The following is a 16,231-nucleotide window of genomic DNA, read 5'->3' as shown; positions in this document are numbered from 1 at the left end:
TTACATTTTAATAGGATCACTCTAACTGCTGTTGTGCAAAAGTATAAGAAGTGGTACCAGAAACAGGTAGCAGGGTATTGGAATAATCCAGGACAGAGATGATGGTGGGCTTGCACCAGAGTTGCAGTAGTGAAAGACCTCCTGATTGAATGTGTATAGAGTGAGAGACAAAGGTAGAAGGAAGGATAAATCCAAGGGCTTTGGCCTCAACAACTGGTAGTTTACAGAAGCCATTAACTGAGATCTGAGACTAACTTCAGGAGTGTCGGAAATGGAAGGTCAAAAGCTCAGTTTTGTTTATGTTGATTTGAAATGCCTTTATATATCCAACTGGAGATTCTGAGCAGACAAAATTTTTAGGACACAGAATTCTGGAGTTCAAGGAGAAGTCTGAGATAGAGATAGAGATCTTTGAATCACTAACATATAAATGGTATTTAAAGCCACAAAATGGATAAGTGTAGATAGGAACAGAAGATTTCTAAGAATTGGGCTCCAAGGCAAACATCGTTGAGAGGTTAGGGATGATGAGAAGGAAGCAGGAAGAAAAAAGCCCACAAAAAATCTCTGAAGTAAATAAGTACAAAAACCAAGAAGAAAGAATGAGGAAAACCAGGATATTGTGGGTGAAGAAAGTGCCTCAAAAATGAGGTAGTGGCAGCTGTGTCAAATGCTGCCAGCATGTCAACTAACTTAGTAACGCAGAGATCAGTGGTGACCTTGACAAGGCGGTGAAGTCATGGGGACAAAATCCTGATGGGAAGGAAGGAATTAAGACAGAGAGTATACACAACCATGTAGAAGAGTTCTTTTGTACAATAGAACAGAGAAATGAGACAGGAACTGGAAGGGGTTGTCAGATCAAGAGAGGGTTTTGTTTTGTTTTTATTTAAGGTAAGAAATACAACAGGATATTTGTATGCTGATGGAATTAACCCAAAAGACAAAGAAAAATTGATGATAAGGAGGAAGAGAGAGAATTTCTAAAGCAATGTCTTTGGGATCCGGTGGACAAAGATAGGGAAAGGATGTAGAGAGGGGCATGAGCAGTCATTGATAGTGAGAGGAGGGGAGGTGGACTTGATAGGCATGGATGCTGGCAAGTGGATTGATGCTTTGTAGGAGCTTGTGGAAGTCTATTTAGTTGGATAAACAATCCTGGAGTTCAGGGGAGAAGTTTGAGCTAAAGATAGCGACAGTAGTTTTCAGTTCATAGAGGGTAGTTAAAGGTATGAAGTAGAAAAGGATCTGCTATGGGGGCAAGGTGACGGTAGAATACAGAATGAAAAGTAATTAATAATGTGGCTACTGACCATAAGTGCATTCAGAGTTCAGAGAAGTGAACAGCAACAGAGGTGAGAGGTGAGAAACTTGAGTTGGAAGGTCAGGATTTAACGAGGAACCAACCCAGGATCAGAGTGGTAGTAAGTGTATTAAAATATAATAAGAAAGGTGGTCTTAGCTAAGAACAGGAAAGATAAAATGGGACTGAGTGGGAGAAGGCTCTGATTGTCTGCCTTGATTTGACATACACATGGGAAGCATTTCACTTAATGAGAGCAAGGGTTAAGGGAACTCAATAGTTTGCAGTATTGATTGAAGATTAGGTTGGGAGGAGTGAGATCAGAAGGGCTGATGGAGGGCCTGTAAGAGTAACTCTTGGCCACAGAGTCAGGACCCTGATGATAAAAATAGAAAGCAGGTTTTATAATGGATATTGGAACTAACGATCTGGGGAGAGTCAACAAACTTAGAGATTTTATTCTACGGGCCCTTCTCTCATTTAAAATTTGTACCTTACATATTTAAAGGCAGAATTATATTTATTTTAATACAAAACTTTAGACTCTAAACTTCCTAATCCCACAATAATTTTGAACTGTCATTCAAATTATGTACTTGAATGTTTATGTTCAAACCTCATTTAAATAATTTGCATCCACAATCCTTATTCCTTATGTACAAATGAGGCAAAGACATTACTAATGATACTTGGTAACGAAATATTTAATGCAAGTTTCTATTGATTTCAACATAATAAAAAGTTGGTATACTTCCTGATATTAGGGAGAGCAAAGGGAAATTCCTTTGTTTCTTTTTGCTTCTATTCAGAAAGTCAGGTCAACTGAAGCAACAGGTAGAATTTCAACTTGACCTATGAAAATAAGTTCCTTCTCATTATAAAGCAATTTATTTGTCTTACACAGGTCTCATCTTGTCCACGAATATTTTTTTCTGAAAAGAATTTGTGTCTGATGGATATTATTTCATAAGGACACATGGAAACCCACCAAGGGGTCTGGGAGGATAAAGGCATATTCAGATAATGAAAAAAAGTTATTAGAATTAAAGGGCTTAAAATTAAGGGCTTAAAACTAAAGGGCTTAAAACGAAGTTAGTTGACATGCTGGCAGCATTTGACACAGCTGCCACTACCTCATTTTTGAGGCAATTTCTTCACCCACAATTTCCTGGTTTTCCTGAAGCAACCAAAGAAACAAAAGGCACAAATATCCCAAACCTACCAGTTTCCCTACATCAGATGAGGCATAAGGAAACAACCTGTTGAAAATTAGATTTTGAGCGATGTGCTAGTATAAGTATTTAGGGAAAAGGGGTTCACTTGAAAAATGAGCATATTCTATAAAGATGAAGAAATTGTATGACCCCAAAGCCTAGCTCCCTGGAGTTTATGTTTTCTGCACATAAACTCCACAGCATTAGCTGGGTTCCCCAGAGGTCCGGAGTTTTAACCTGTTGGACACTTGCCAGCATTGACCACGTTATCATCTATCTATGTTTTGCACAGTGTTCAGGTAAAGTTCTAATATCTCAGATTATTAGGCAGTCTTTCCTGTGTTTTCTGCTGATAGCCTCTTATAAATGCAGACATTTATGGTCACTGGTCATGAACATTGAGTTCAGTCATTTGCATGTATATTTTGTGAGCCATTTTGTGAGCTCTGTTAAAACCAGGGCTTGCCTAACACTCTGTTCTGTCTCTTACAGCTAAATATGTAAATTTTCACAAATTGTTGCTATGATAGCTCTTACTACAGTGATTCCATATTGGCCCTATGAATGGAAATATTGAACTACCAGGAAAATATATTTTATTAAAAGAAAAGAGTTTAACAGCCAGTGTGTTTTGGAATGGGGTGGACTAATCTGGTTGGCTCATTAACTTCACTTTTAGAGTTGGGTCGACCTCTGAACGATGCCAACAACAGCATCGCACACTTGAGTCAATCTGATTATGTACTTCTTTCACAATGTTCTTTCTCAACCCCGTGCTGTGTAACCTATTCATGAGAAAGTACAGATAGGTGGTAGCAGACAGGAAGGTCTTTAACATAAAAGTTTTTCCAGTGATACAAGATACAAGAATCTGAGTTTATCAAAGCGCACTAAGTTTTAGCTGTGATTATATCATATTTTCCAAAATGTGGTGCCGTTTTAGCCCTCTTTGTCCTGAGTGTTGGTGCACCTGACACTTTTATCGCTGCAGTGTATAAGCATGCTGTTATGTTACCAAACAGAACAGAACCTCCTGTGCCAAATGAAGAAGATTTGCTCCTGATGGGCAGGAATATAGATGTCTTAGAGAAAGCCGTTAAACTGGCAGCCAGGCAGGTATTGCCCTTTCTACACTAGCTGGGATATTGGAAAGGAAATTTGGAACTTGATAAGAATGTGAGTGTTTAGAATTTGGGAGAAACTGTTTTGCTCCTACTTGTTTTGAGCAGGGTGCACATATCATTGTGACCCCAGAAGATGGAATTTATGGCTGAGTTTTCACAAGGGAGACCATTTATCCCTATCTGGAGGATACCCCAGATCCTGAAGTGAACTGGATTCCATGTAGAGACCCCCAGAGGTAATGTCATTACCCTTTGATTTTTTTTTAACATCTTTATTGGAGCATAATTGCTTTACAATGATGTGTTAGTTGCTGCTGTATAACAAAGTGAATCAGCTATATGCATACACAGATCCCCTTATGCCTCCCTCTTGCATCTCCCTCCCACAACATTTGTTTAAAACCAAAGGGTAGTAAGAGGAAGCAGCTACCCTTTGATTTTAAACAAATGTCGTGATATTGTAACAGCAAGTTCAGTAAGCTTGGCTAGTATTCTTGCTGACAAACAGTCTGTGGCACTGGATTTAGACTTCTCTAATTCTTCATAATGTGTACCATCTGGCTTGTCTCCTGTTTGGTAAATGACTTGAGAGGATGATGTTTGGTTGGTTATTTATTGTAGTTTTCTTTCATGAATAGTATGTGTACACACAGCTTTTATAATAGATGTGCTTAATTGGGTTTCAACAAAGTGAGAAAGTTGTGATATCTAGGACTTATGTTCTCAAATGTAAGTAAGCAGGTCCACCCATGAACACCTGCCTCCTTTGCAGGAATGGTAAAAAGATGAGTGGGTTTATGTTCCCAAGGGCCTTTGATATTAGCATGCAATGTAATCAGTACGGTGAGTGGAAATTGCATAGGACTTGAAAAAGGAGGTGCTTTTTCTGAGACCACATTCTACCACCTCCTGACTGAGTGCCGTGGGACAGACAACCTAAACTACTGACATCTCGGTTTCTTTATCTGTAAACCAGGGATAATAAAATTTCCTCTCCTACTTCACTTTACAGAGTAGACACGCAGTCTAGGGAATTCCTTGCTCGTCCAGTGGTTAGGACTCCATGTTTTCACTGCTAAGGGTCTGGGTTCAATCCCTGGTTGGGGAACTAAGATCCCACAAGTCGAGCAGCGTGGCCAAAAAATAAAACACCCCCAAAATGAGAGCAAAGTGAAGTAATACATAGAATCTATACATTATGGTGCCCTCTTCAGTGTTAGCTCTCACTATGACTTTTTTTTAACAGAAGGAGCTGGATCTGAACTTTTGCTCTCTTGTCCTTCAAGAAATTTAATAATTGTTTATAGCTGTAGTTTAGGCATAAGTTTCTTAAAGAAAATCTGCATAAAATATAAGAAAGACTTTTGAAAATAAATTATTTTAGGTGTATTTACTTTTTAAAATAGTTCATATGTAATCCCTTTAAATGGCAAAATCAATGCATTAAAAAGTAATTTAATTTGCTAATTTTAAATTTACATGCCTCTGTTCAGAACTATTATCTAGCACACACAAAAAAAGAAACTTCTTATATAATTTTGACCACTTGAAATCAGTTGGAAAGTCAAGTCCAATGTTGCAATATAAGAGCTCTATTATGTGAGTCAGGTCTCACCCTGGAATTTTCACCTTTGGAAAAATTTTCTCTGAACTTTGCACAGTCTGTGTTTATAGTAATCACGTAATTATGACTCAGTTTCTATTTGATTATGGGGTTTTTCCCAGAGCAGGAAGGACTCATTATTTGCAGTAATTCAAGAGGCTTATACTGAAATACACTCTATTTGCCTTGGCTGATAAAACTGACTTTCTTAGGGGGAAGGTGTCCTGAAGCCTGATAATTAGTCTCTGATGAATTATTGTAAGTAGGGAAGGTAGGTGACTGATGAAACTTTAATACTACTGAGTCTTGCAGACACTTACTCAAATGGCAAGCTTTCAACTCTGTGTTGTACAAAAGAAAAATCCAGTATTTAATATAATGCTGATATTGGTAAAGAGGGCCCCCGTTTCTTCCCTAGTATCATTTACCCCTAAAAGGGGTAATAAAAGTCCACATAGTCATCCTTGTGTATTTAAGTACTATCATTTAGAATACTGACACATGTCATTCTTCCTTGGGCTCTCCCCATGAGGAACTAATAGGAACCATTAAAGTACCCTAATTATTTAGCCAAAAAAAAAAGAGAAAGAAAACCAAAATAAAATATATAATAGTTTTATTAAGGCCTTAATGAATATGAATGTTGACAATATTACCCTGTTTTTCCTGAAGGCAAAATAAAAGAAATGGTCACAATCTCTTCCTTCTATTCAAAGACTAGTTCAACATCAATTGCAAAGGGACTGGGAAACCATGGAGAGGCTGAATGGTCTCTACAAGCAATCAGGCCATCAGTGTTCTGGGCTGTCTTCTTCTAGCTACAAAATCCATAATGGCCATTATTTATTTATTGAGCACCTGCTTGGTTCCAGAATCTGTACCTGGTACACTATGCACATTATCTCATTCAATTTATGTAGCAGGTATAACTGTTCCCACTTTATTTTATTATTTTTTGTTTGTTTCTTTCTTTTTATTTATTTATTTTTGGATGTGTTGGGTCTTTGTTGCTGTGCATGGGCTTCCTCTAGTTGCAGCAAGTGGGGGCTACTCTTTGTTGCAGTGCATGGGCTTCTCACTGCAGTGACTTCTCTTGTTGTGGAGCATGGGCTCTAGGTGCATGGGCTTCAGTAGTTGTAGCACGCAGGCTCAGTATTTGTGGCATGCAGGCTCTAGAGTGCAGGCTCAGTAGTTGTGGCACATGGGCTTAGTTGTTCTGCAGCATGTGGGATCTTCCTGGATCAGGGCTCGAACCCCTGTGCCCTGCATCGGCAGGCGGACTCTCAACACTGCACCACCAGGGAAGTCCCTATTCCCATTTTAAATATGAAGAAAAGAAGAGAGGGCTAACCTGGTGGCACAGTGGTTGAGAGTCTGCCTGCCGATGCAGGGGACACGGGTTCATGCCCCGGTCTGGGAAGATCCCACATGCTGCAGAGCGGCTGGGCCCATGAGCCATGGCCACTGAGCCTGCGCGTCCGGAGCATGTGCTCTGCAATGGGGGAGGCCACAACAGTGAGAGGCCTGCGTACTGCAAAAAAAAAAAAAAGAAAAGAAGGGAGCTTAAGGTTTCACAATTGGTAATTAGCCTGGTTGGAATTCAAACACAGCCATTTCCACTGAGCCACGCTAACGGAATGGACTTTTGAGTGCCTGGAAGCACCATCTTATACTTCAAATTTCCAGTGACTAGTGAATCCACTTCTTAGCGTGTTCTGGTTTCTAGGAATTTTAATCTTATTTTCCACTGAAATCATCTATCTATAACTTCCTTTGGGGTTCATACTGCTCCTATCGTATATTAAGATATGTGACTCATCTTCTTCAAATTAGAGTCTTTCAATTATTTGAAGCCAGCTATAATCCCACTTATTTCCTCACCTCAATCCCTTCTTATTTCTAGGGTAAATATCCCCAAGGTGTGTGGTTTGGGCATTACTCTGAAAAGCAATTTCATAGTCTGTATTTATCCCAGGGTTTCACTCAAGGGCCCTCTAAGATAGAAGGGAAGCTATTGTGTTGCATTGACAAATGGGGACACTGAGACTGCATAGTGAAATTCTTTTTTCCTTTTCTTTCCTTTCCTTTTCAAAAATATTTCTGGTACCTAATGCTGCATTTGTTCTCTGTAGAAGATGATCTGCCTGGGCCCAACTCTATACTGCCTCCTAGTAGGACTGTGGCTTGGATTATGGAAAAGGTCCTCCCCATTAGAAAAGTGTTAAATTTCAAGCCCTTCATTTGTGTTCCTAGGAGAACATCAGAAGAAAATGTGTTGCTTCTCTTCTTCCTCCTCTTCCCCCTCAATTTGCTCTATGCTTCAGTCTTGCACTGCCATCTTGAATCTGTCAATTAAAAAATAGGTTAGTTTTCATAAAGAAGAAGATTGTATTACATGTGAGTTTTTAAATCTTTACTGTTGATTCTTAACCTAGAGCTGTTGTGTGTTATAGGTAACGGGCAAATAAAGTATCACTTTGGAAGTTCCAAAATCACTAACACACAGTGAGTTTAAGGCAGTATCTATTGAATTAGGTTTGGCCGCAGCCCAGTGCAAGAAAGGCTCAGCTGTCTGGCCAAGGACAACTCTATCTACATTGTGGCAAATATTGGGGACAAGAAGCCATGCAATGCCAGTGCCCCTCAGTGTCCCCCTCATGGTCGTTACCAATACAACACTGATGTGGTATTTGATTCTGAGGGTAGGCTGGTGGCCCGCTACCACAAGGTGAGAATTACTTGTGCCTTAGCTAAGCTCAATTTACTTCTTTTGTTTGTGATATCTAAGTATACTTGTCTGTGAATGCTGGTGAGGGAACTGTTGTGAATGCGTTTCTGAATTATTACATTTAGTTGAAAAAGGGATTTAACTTACTTTCATTTCGTATAAGCGTTCTGAATTTGAATTAGTCATAAAATAGAATCTACCAGACTATTTATTTATTTATTTTTATATATTTTATTTTTGGCTGTGTTGGGTCTTCGTTTCTGTGCGAGGGCTTTCTCCAGTTGTGGTGAGCAGGGGCCACTCTTCATCATGGTGCGCGGGCCTCTTCACTATCACGGCCTCTCTTGTTGCGGAGCACGGGCTCCAGACGCGCAGGCTCGGTAGCTGTGGCGCACAGGCCTAGTTGCTCCGCAGCATGTGAGAATCTTCTCAGACCAGGGCTCGAACCCATGTCCCCTGCATTAGCAGGCAGATTCTCAACCACTGCACCACCAGGGAAGCCCAAATCTACCAGACTATTAAAGCAGATATGCTAATAGCTGCACGAGGATTTTAATATTGACTGAGAAAGGAGAAATGCTCAGTTTCATCACAAGATTTAGTACTAGAGTTAGTTTTTTGACCAATTTGTTAATATTTGGTATTAAGCTATAGTCATTCATTTCATTAGGACTTTTTTGATTACAATGATAGCAAAACCCCCCAACTGAAATTGACTTAAAAAGAAAACAACAACACAGAATTTCCTTGCTTAGGTACCTGAGAAAATATAAATCATAGAAAGGGTAGGTCTAGTTTCCGATGCAGTCTGTCCCTAAGAGGCCCAGAAGATGTCAGCCGTCCCTCTAGCTCTCTTATTCCTTTGTTATAACTTTTTCCCAGGATGACTGTCCTTTCAGAAGCCACACGGCTGCTCATCACAAAGCACATATCCTAACAGCAACAAAATCCAGAGGAAGACTGCATTTCTCTTTCCTAGAAACCCTGCAAAAACCTTAGCCTTCCTTGACTCCAAATCAGCCACATGCCGCCCTCAAGTCGATCACCTGGGGATGAAGGATGGGCTACCCCCTGAGCCGTGGGCCGAGGAGCTTGGGATGCTCACTGTTCGGGTGGGGGTGGGGTGTTGCCTGAGCACATATGCTCACATCAGGCCAAATAGTAATGTGAGCAGAACATAAAGCTGTTCTCCTGAGCCCAGGGTAGTTAGAGTTTGGGAGCAATAATCAGGCTGGAAAAAAAATTCTAATGGCTTACTAATTAACAAGGTTTAGCTATTACATTGTCTAAATTAAGTTCCAATCTACGTCACCTCACTTATATAAACCTAGCAGTACCATGGGGAGACATGACAAAGTTTATTTTATTACCGTGTTAGACTTCACACAGACAGTGCTGTTGGTATTTAAAGAATAGAGTGGAAAACCATCAGAAATTTGTGAGGTTCAAAATTTCAAGTGATTTTAAGACAAATATTCACCTTTTAAATATCATTTGTAGGGGCTTCCCTGGTGCCACAGTGGTTAAGAATCCACCTGCCAATGTAGGGGACATGTGTTCAATCCCTGGTCCGGGAAGATTCCACATGCTGCGGAGCAGCTAAGCCCATGCGCCACAACTCCTGAGACTGTGCTCTAGAGCCCGCGAGCCACAACTACTGAGCCCACAAGCCACAACTACTGAGCCCACGTGCCACAACTACTGAAGCCCTCACGCCTAGAGCCCGTGCTCTGCACCAAGAGAAGCCACCTCAATGAGAAGCCCGCGCACTGCAACAGAGAGTAGCCCCCACTCGCCACAACTAGAGAAAGCCTGTGCACAGCAACAAAGACCCAATGCAGCCATAAATAAATAAATTAATTAAAAATAAATAAATATCATTTGTAGATATGAACTCATTGGTTGATTCATAAGTTGTGGGAAAATGAAGTGTTCTGATGAATGTCACAGTGAGAAAACTCACAGACAGTGGTATAGTGGGTATAATATACACTAATTTATGTGTAACAGTTTTAAATATGCACACCAACATGCACGCGAGAAAATATTTTGAAGATATTGATCACTTCTATTTGACAGTTTTCTTACTAATATTCCCCTTCTTTGCATTTCGCTTAACAGTACAATCTTTTTGCACCTGAAATTCAATTTGATTTCCCCAAGGATTCAGAACTTGTGACTTTTGACTCTCCCTTTGGGAAGTTTGGCATTTTCACTTGCTTTGACATTTTTTCTCATGACCCAGCTGTGATGGTGGTGGAAGAGTTTCAGGTTGACAGCATTCTCTACCCCACGGCCTGGTACAACACACTGCCCCTCCTCTCGGCGGTCCCCCTTCCACTTGGAATGAGCCCGAGCCCTGGGAGTCAACCTGCTTGCTGCCAATACCCACAACACGAGCAATGCACATGACAGGTACCTCACTCTGGTTCTGCCCCAACAGGCAGCCACAGTCTTGGGAAGCCTTCATTCATTTTCAATCCACACTTTTCTTTAAAGATTCTTCTGTTAACTTCAATGTCACAAAATTAATAAGAGCATGGGCTTCTATACCAACATTATTTAAGGAACATTATTCCTGGGAGTAAAGAAGGAGGCAAACATTATATTCTCAATTTCACGTGAGGGGAAATTGGAGTTAGGGAGAATTCAAGTTACATTAAAAAAAGCAAAGCCAGAGCTAAAGAACGCTGCAGCTAACATCCATGAGTAATATTGAAATAAATCTTGCTGTTGAGGTGATAAAATGACTTTAGACTTAATCAGGTTTTTAGAGTTTATCCTTTATAGTATCCACTTTCAAGGTAAAGCAGCCTCCCCTCTTGACTGCTTTGTTGTTCATTGATCCAGGTGAAGAATCTCAAACACAAATAAATTAGATAGGTTAGTGGAGAGCTAAAATTGTTCTTCATGTTTGAGAAATTTTCTGGTTTACTGTTAACTTGACTAAAGAAAGGGGAGTTTAAGTTAAAAAAAAAAAAGCTATTTAAGTCATATAGTTTCAGTGTAAGCAGTCCCATACGAAGGACTCAGAGTCAAATTGGAATTTAGGTCAATGTAAAGCTCTCTCCCTCCTTATCTTGAAAATGCTTATGCTTTCATAACTTTATATTTCAGTTCTTATGGAAGTGATTCTATTAGGTTGTCACCATGCAAAATTTGAAACCAATATTTGTGTTTCTTTATGTCACCCGTAGGCAGTAGAATCTACTCACCGGATGTTGTCAAGGTGTATTACTATGACATGGAAACAGAGAGTGACCAGCTGATGCTCTCAGAATTGAAGTCCCGGCCTTGAAGAGAACCCAGTTACTCTGCAGCTGTTCACTGGAGTGCTTATGCCAGAGGTGTCAAGCCATTCTCATGTGAACGGTTGAATTTTCCAGGGATGACTTATTTTGATGCGTTCACCTTCACCAAGCTTAAGAGAAACACAGGAAATTACACAGTTTGTCAGAAAGACCTGTGTTGTCACTTAACTTACAAGATGTCCGAGAAACGAACCAATGAGGCGTATGCACTAGGTGCCTTTGACAGACTGCACATGGTAGAAGGACAGTATTACTTACAGGTAGAAACACTCGAATATGTCAGAATGGCTCTTTTACTGATTTGTCTTCTAGGTCATCATTGCATTTCTTTAAGAATTGTGCTGGATTCAGTTAATTGGAATGGTGTTACATTTGTCTCTGAACTTTTCTCCCTAGAGCACATTATTTGTTCAGTCTTAGTGAGAACAGAATTAAAGCTGCAAGGTAAAAACATGAAGCAGATTGATTAGTTCTCAGCAGACTGGGTTCAAGTTTAAAAAGCTACAACCCCCATATACTCTCTTTTTCTGTCAGGTTACTTTAGAGCTGTGTTTTGCAAGCTGTCTTCAACTAGAGTCCAGAGCAAGAAGTCCATTTCACATCATAAACAAGCGCAGTCAAGATGTATGACTGAGTTAAAAGAGGTACTTAATTGAAACAAACATTTTATAAAATAATTCAAATCAGAATTAGAAATAGCTATAATTATAACCAACATACTCTAATTTTGAAAATTCTAGTCTACTCCATTTTGCTTCATTGAAAAAAGGGCTAATCTTGACTCACTAAATTAATTTTAGGATTTACTAATAGATTATGAGCTGCACTTGAAAAAAAAAAAACACTTAAGAGGCAACCTGACAAATATTCTTCTATTCTTTGAAATTGGATTTTTAGTTGAGAAAATATTTCCAAGATTTCCAATCACTTTTCTTTTCCTACACAGGTATGCACATTACTGAAGTGTCAAACCACTGACCTCAGAACTTGTGGAGAGCCTGTGGGGTCAGCTTTTACCAAGTTTGAAGAATTCTCCCTCAGTGGCACATTTGGAACGAGTTATGTTTTCCCACAGATCATTCTTAGTGAGGGTCAGCTTGCCCCTGAAAGACATTATGAGGTAGGAGATTTTCAGGAGGATAAATTCCTTTGAACAGATGCAGTAGACTGGCATAATGAAAATCGTTGAAATAATGAGACAACATGGCAACATTGTCGTTCACCTTATTCAAGCAACTTATACAAAGAAACTATGATATGGAAGACAAGTTGTGGTTCTAGACTGTCCTTAGGCTGTGGTGGAGAATTTGGGGTTTATTTTTCTACATAAATGTGATTTTGAGATCCAAAGGAACAAGGAGATTATGGAAGAATTAAAATAAAAATATTGATTGTCAATGATAGCCAGCAACTAATGTTTTCTTTTTTTGCATAGTGAAGAAGGTCCAAGTTGAATACATTTAATAATGCATCTATAACTTATTTCATGGGTGCATTATTCTGTGTGGTTATAATAATGATAGTAATAATTGATACTTTGTATAGTGTTTCATGAATTAAAAAAAACAACTCGTTTTTATACGTTATCTTACTTATCCTCAGGGCAATAGATTTATTTGCTACACGTTCATCCAAAGTCCCTCTGATACTATTAGACATGTAGAGCTGAAACAGGGGCCTACTGGCTCCAAATTTTGTGCGCTTTTGACTATTTCATGTTGCTTTTAGAGTGATGTTGTCAGAGAAGGCTTCTGGGCTGGAACCAACTCTACATTGAAGTTAATCCTTTGCTTTCTTTGATCGGGTTTCAGGAGATGGATGTCTGCAGAGCCGAGGCGGAGGCCCTTTGCCTTTCTTGGTTCTGTCCCTGTATGGAAGAGTGTTTGAGAGGGACCTTCCACACTTAGGGCAGGGAACTGGGCAACTACCATGATCCCCTTCACCGCCATCCTTTCAGGATTAGCCTGGCAAAGAGAGAGGGAAAAGAGAGAGTCTTTAGTGTCTGTTTAGAAGAGATGTCATCACTTTGCTGAAACAACAAACTTAAGAAGATTTAAAAAGCAATGGATGTGTGTACACATTTTACATATTCATTTCCGAGAGCTGCATGCATCTTCTGTGTGGGTGCACTTAAGTATGTGTCAGTATGTCTATGTATAGTGCAACATGTATTTATGGGAGGGGAGCCTAGAAGAGTTCTTTTGTGGTAACTTCTCTAAAGTATGCAAATATTGTGTCTCTCATTTGTAAATGCACAGGGTAAGTGTTTAAAATGCGGAGAGTATTTGGTCCTAGTCTTTAGGATACAGGAAGTTAAAAAACAAGGGTATCTTTTAAAGTAATTATGAATGACTTTTATAACAAATTAAAATTGTTCCATTATCTCTTTATTCTACCTCTATGGAATATTTGTATGGAAATTAGATACGTGTGAAGGGAAATTTAAAAAGAGATAAATGAATAATGATCTCCTTCAGACCACATGCTGTTTCCTTCTGAAATTATTCTTTCCTAAAATTTACCCAATCCTGGTTAAAGCCCCTCATACTCATGGATTTGTTGCAGCCTGTGCCAGACAGGAGCTTCCTCAGAAAAGGCTACCTTGTTAACTTTCTCCCAGTTACCTTTGGTCCCTTGACCCTGGCGCCCTGAGTCCTTTCCCTGGTTTGTCATTTATTAACTCTGGGAAGAGACACACATGAGAGCAGGAGGGCTCTCTAGGATGTGTGGGAGAGGTTGAGGATGACTCTGAGTTTGGGGACACCTTTCCCTTCCCTTAAAAGATATGACAACTGCTTTCCTAATCTTTTCCCAGGTGTTCATTTCTACTCGGTTTAATTCAATCCAGTTCCAGGAAGCTAGAGACATTCTGGGCAGCAGAAAATGCCCTTTGTCTCTCTGTTTCCATTTTACCTGGAATCTCTCTCCAGGGGCTACAACACTCGATGATAGGATGCTACCTATGCCCTAGACTCCTCCACTTGTGCAGGATGTGACCTTCTTCCCCACAATGGCCTCATGTTGGTTCTTTCTAGGCTTCTCTCTCCCTTCTAGACAGTTGTCTGGAGCTTACATTAGTACCTGGTGGCTCTAGCTTCCTCACCACCCCTCACTCCACCCATCTTATAAAAGCTGACCTTCGCCCTTCTCTAGTACTGGGGTGTTCTCAGCTCTTAGTCACTGGGACTAAACAACCCAGTGTCCTCTGAAAGTCGTTTTGCCCCTTATCTTTTATTTATTATTATTATTATTTTATTATTTTTTTTTTTTTTTTTGCGGTTCGTGGGCATCTCACTGTTGTGGCCTCTCCCCTTGCGGAGCACAGGCTCCGGACGCGCATGCTCAGCGGCCATGGCTCACGGGCCCAGCCACCCCGTGGCATGTGGGACCTTCCCGGACCGGGGCACGAACCCGTGACCCCTGCATCGGCAGGCAGACTCTTAACCACTGCGCCACCAGGGAAGCCCATGCCCCTTATCTTTTAATATCACACGTCTTTTATTTCTTTGACCCCTTTTTTTGGTCTCTCACACTTCTCCCCCTAATTCTCATTTTATTTACTATGACTTATAAATGAGGACCTTGCTAGACTCAGCCCTCACAGCTGTGTCTTCCTCATTGAGATTCTTTCTTTGGAGAGTGAAGCCACTCTTCTGGCTTCAACTAGTGTTTCTGAGGCAACAGAGTATAATTCACTGGTAGGCAAAAAAAAAAAATTTTTTTCATGAGAGACAGTTCAAGCTACATAATAATGATCTGAGGCTATATTAAAAAAATAAAAGTTTTATTAAGTCTTATGGCAAACATACATTCTTACAATGTAAACAACTTTATCAATCAGATTAATGTCAATAGGAAATTAACACAGTGTTCTAGCCATTAAATATATATATATATATTTTTTGTAATTGAAAAATGCTTTATTTTTAGAGATGTCACCTTTGGAATTTAAATTAAGCAGTATATGCACTAAAGAAATTGCTTTACAATACAGGTACTAATTTTTTTTTTGTCTGTGATACATTTTTCACTAAAAAATATTTTAATAATTCTAAAAATAATTTTGGAAGACATGGGAGAAGGATGGAGGAGCTAAATTATTATTTCAGGGTCTCTGATTAGTGCTTTTTGTCCAGTCCAGTCAGGTAATTTAAGATTTATAAGAATATATGTATAAATGAATCACTTTGCTGTACACCTGAAACTAACACAATATTGTACATCAACTATACTTCAATAAAAAATTTTTTAATTAAAAAAAACAAAAGATTTATAAGAGAAATTGTTTTAGAAATCAAGGTGATAGAAATAACATTCAGCCTGGGATCATACCATTCAAGAAAAAGAACAAGAAAACCACTTGCAAAAGCCAAGATAGTATAATCAAAGTATATTCATAAGATCCTACTCTTAGTAACAGAAATACTCAGTATAAACATTACAAAAATAATTCTTACCATTTATTCAGCACTGCCAGGCACTGTGCTAGGTGCTTTACGATCATGATTTCTAATTCTAAAAACTATTCTTAGGAAGACGGCTAACCTGTTTTTTGAACCAGAAGAAGGAAATGAAGCTTATTAAAGTGTAATGACTCATCTAAGGCTATATAGCTGGTAGATGCGAGAACTGGTGTTTGAATCCAAGGTTTTTTTCCACACTACACAGCACCTACCATATAGAAAATCGGCAGAATAAACTGCACTTACTATTTTATCCAAATTTCATTTGTAAAATCCCAGACATGACCTACTATTCTGATGGCAATATCTATCTTTCATAGTATTAATAAATAATTAAGAGAATTCACTATGTTCTTATCACGTGTTTGGAAAACAGTGTTATCACATATAACAATAATACGCTATTCTTGTCCTCAGTTCCAACAATTTAGAACCTGTTACTCAAAACAAGAAGCCCTCTGATTCAAATATAAAACACAGTATTC

The 16,231-nt window shown here is 39.3% G+C and overlaps 1 protein-coding gene across 1 annotated transcript; it reads left to right on the top strand.

Moving 5' to 3' along the window:
• Positions 1 to 1,089: 1,089 nt before the first annotated feature.
• On the top strand, positions 1,090 to 13,216 carry LOC307061559 (vascular non-inflammatory molecule 3-like; the record flags this gene model as incomplete). Its single annotated transcript, XM_079716740.1, is given in 12 exon segments — positions 1,090 to 1,099; positions 3,419 to 3,633; positions 3,747 to 3,788; positions 3,792 to 3,877; positions 7,780 to 7,972; positions 10,094 to 10,321; positions 10,323 to 10,373; positions 10,375 to 10,387; positions 11,170 to 11,267; positions 11,271 to 11,543; positions 12,230 to 12,410; positions 13,095 to 13,216. Coding segments are annotated over 12 exon segments (1,512 nt in total).
• Between the last annotated feature and the right edge of the window lie 3,015 nt (positions 13,217 to 16,231).

The sequence above is a fragment of the Hyperoodon ampullatus genome (genome assembly GCF_949752795.1).
Source record: "Hyperoodon ampullatus genome assembly, chromosome: 12".
Lineage (NCBI taxonomy): Eukaryota > Metazoa > Chordata > Mammalia > Artiodactyla > Ziphiidae > Hyperoodon > Hyperoodon ampullatus.
The sequence above is the reverse complement of the archived record's forward strand: the minus strand, read 5'-3'. Positions and strand labels throughout refer to the sequence as shown.